Source organism: Eucalyptus grandis, chromosome 4 (assembly GCF_016545825.1).
Source record: "Eucalyptus grandis isolate ANBG69807.140 chromosome 4, ASM1654582v1, whole genome shotgun sequence".
Classification (NCBI taxonomy): Eukaryota; Viridiplantae; Streptophyta; class Magnoliopsida; order Myrtales; family Myrtaceae; genus Eucalyptus; species Eucalyptus grandis.
The window spans coordinates 26,720,621-26,722,513 of NC_052615.1; the positions used below are offsets into that span (position 1 = coordinate 26,720,621).

Below are 1,893 nucleotides of genomic sequence, written 5' to 3' on the forward strand. Positions count from 1 at the left end.
TCATTTGGTAAGTGCCAACGGGTATGAAGGCATTGAGGAGTATAAAAGGAAGACGTTCCAGTTATTCGAGTGTGTGCTCGATATAAGAATTCCAAAGTATGAAGCTCCTTGTTCTTTGTCAATTCAATTGTTGAGCGTAAACTTGTACTCAAAAGAGAGTTTATACTTCTGTGAGACCTTGAGGAAGTGTAGCAGAGTCTCTACACTGTGGAATCAAGGAAGAGCTATACTGTAACAACTTTTTTGATTCTTAGTGAAATCCAGCCGGTGGGCTGTCAATGCGGAAGAGTGGACGTAAGCTTGGATTAAGCCGAACCACTATAAACCCCGTGTTCTTATTATCTTTCCTAAGCTCTTTTTCTTTGATCGTATTTTTATTTGATTATTAGAGTCTAATTTCCTTTTCATAATCTATTGCCAAACAGAGTCGGTTTAAAAGTAAAATTATACTCTTTACTCTGTAAAATTTGTTTTCACACCTATTCACCCCCTCTAGGTGCTCGTACTAGCTTTCACAAAGTAAACTCCTTGGAACGGGGATCCGTGCCCAATTTGGACCAGTTTTCGATCTTAAATGTGAATGTGTTTTGAGTCAGGTATTTGATCAAGGTAAAAGACTCCTCCCTCATCTTGGCAGGTTGGATGACAAAAACTTCAGCCCCAAATGTACAAGAGTCCTTTTCATCAAGGTATCCATTTGAACGGTTTTCGAATTCTTTTAGGGAAAGAAACCGAGGAAACCCGTGTTGGGTCTTCGAGCGATGGAAGCTACTTATCTCCTCATCGGTATCTACAAAGATTTCCTCAGATTGGTTATGTTGTTAATTATAAGCAATGATGATGTAATTGGAACTATGACTTTATAAACATTGATTATGAATAATGTGATTATCAACCTTGAATGGTCAAGTACTTGTTTTGTAACTTGTTGTGCACAAAAAGCTTGTAGTTGACGTGAACCGTCTGATTCGGAGGAAGCTCCTCGATTGACAAATAGAGGGAAACATATCCCAATCCATTATCTCCATTGTTGCCTTTAGGGTAGAGAGATAGCGTCCTGAAAAGAAAAATGAAACGGCTAATTAGCTATTGATTGATTAAGTATTAAAGTTGTGGTTCCAAAAAATGAAGATCTAGTTAGATGAAAATATGTTTGGAAGGGAAAAAATAAATAAATAAAAAGCTCACCATTTCTAGCCCCCAGCTTCAAATACACCAGAATCATACTTGTCCAACATTGATAAAACGTCAAATGATTCAATCTTCAATAAATAATGAGCTGGTGGAAGATCTCTCATGTACTTGGCAGATTCTGCCCAAAAAAAGTATTAAAAAAAACATCCGTTCGAACACAATTGATATTTTTAGGAGATAGAAGGTTATTAAATGGTTCCTTCCAAATGGAGAGCAATTGACCTTTCCACTTTACGTTTTTTAGACAAAATTTGAAGGATAAATATTGCAGCCCAATAAGATAGGATGCGGCAAATTCTGTGGCGGAGTAATTTTTGGGCCACCCCACACCTATCACTTGTGCGCAGTCTTTTTTAATATATGTGCACAGAGCGGTTTATCATTTTTGAGCATAAATATATACTAATTAAGCCAAAGATTTAGATCCTCATGTTATATATAAAAATAAAAATAAAAATAAAAGAAAGTTAAAAATGACGGGATAACTGTACCGTGTGTATGGAAATAACTCAAGGAAAAGCCACATATAGATATGAAGTTAAGTGGTTAATAATCCTATTGACAATTCCATCCTAAAATAGGAAAAAGTACCAAAAAAGTCCTAAACCCATGACATTGGTACCAATTCAGTCCTAAATATTTTAATTGAACTAATTTAGTCCTAAATTGTTTTATATTTGTATCAATTCAGTCATTCCA

General features: G+C 35.6%; 1 protein-coding gene across 1 annotated transcript; it reads right to left on the reverse strand.

Moving 5' to 3' along the window:
* Positions 1 to 512: 512 nt before the first annotated feature.
* Positions 513 to 1,062, reverse strand: LOC120292588 (the record flags this gene model as incomplete). Its single annotated transcript, XM_039310855.1, has 3 exons — positions 513 to 803; positions 854 to 858; positions 897 to 1,062. Coding segments are annotated over 3 exons (462 nt in total), but the record flags the coding sequence as incomplete, so codon positions are not given.
* Between the last annotated feature and the right edge of the window lie 831 nt (positions 1,063 to 1,893).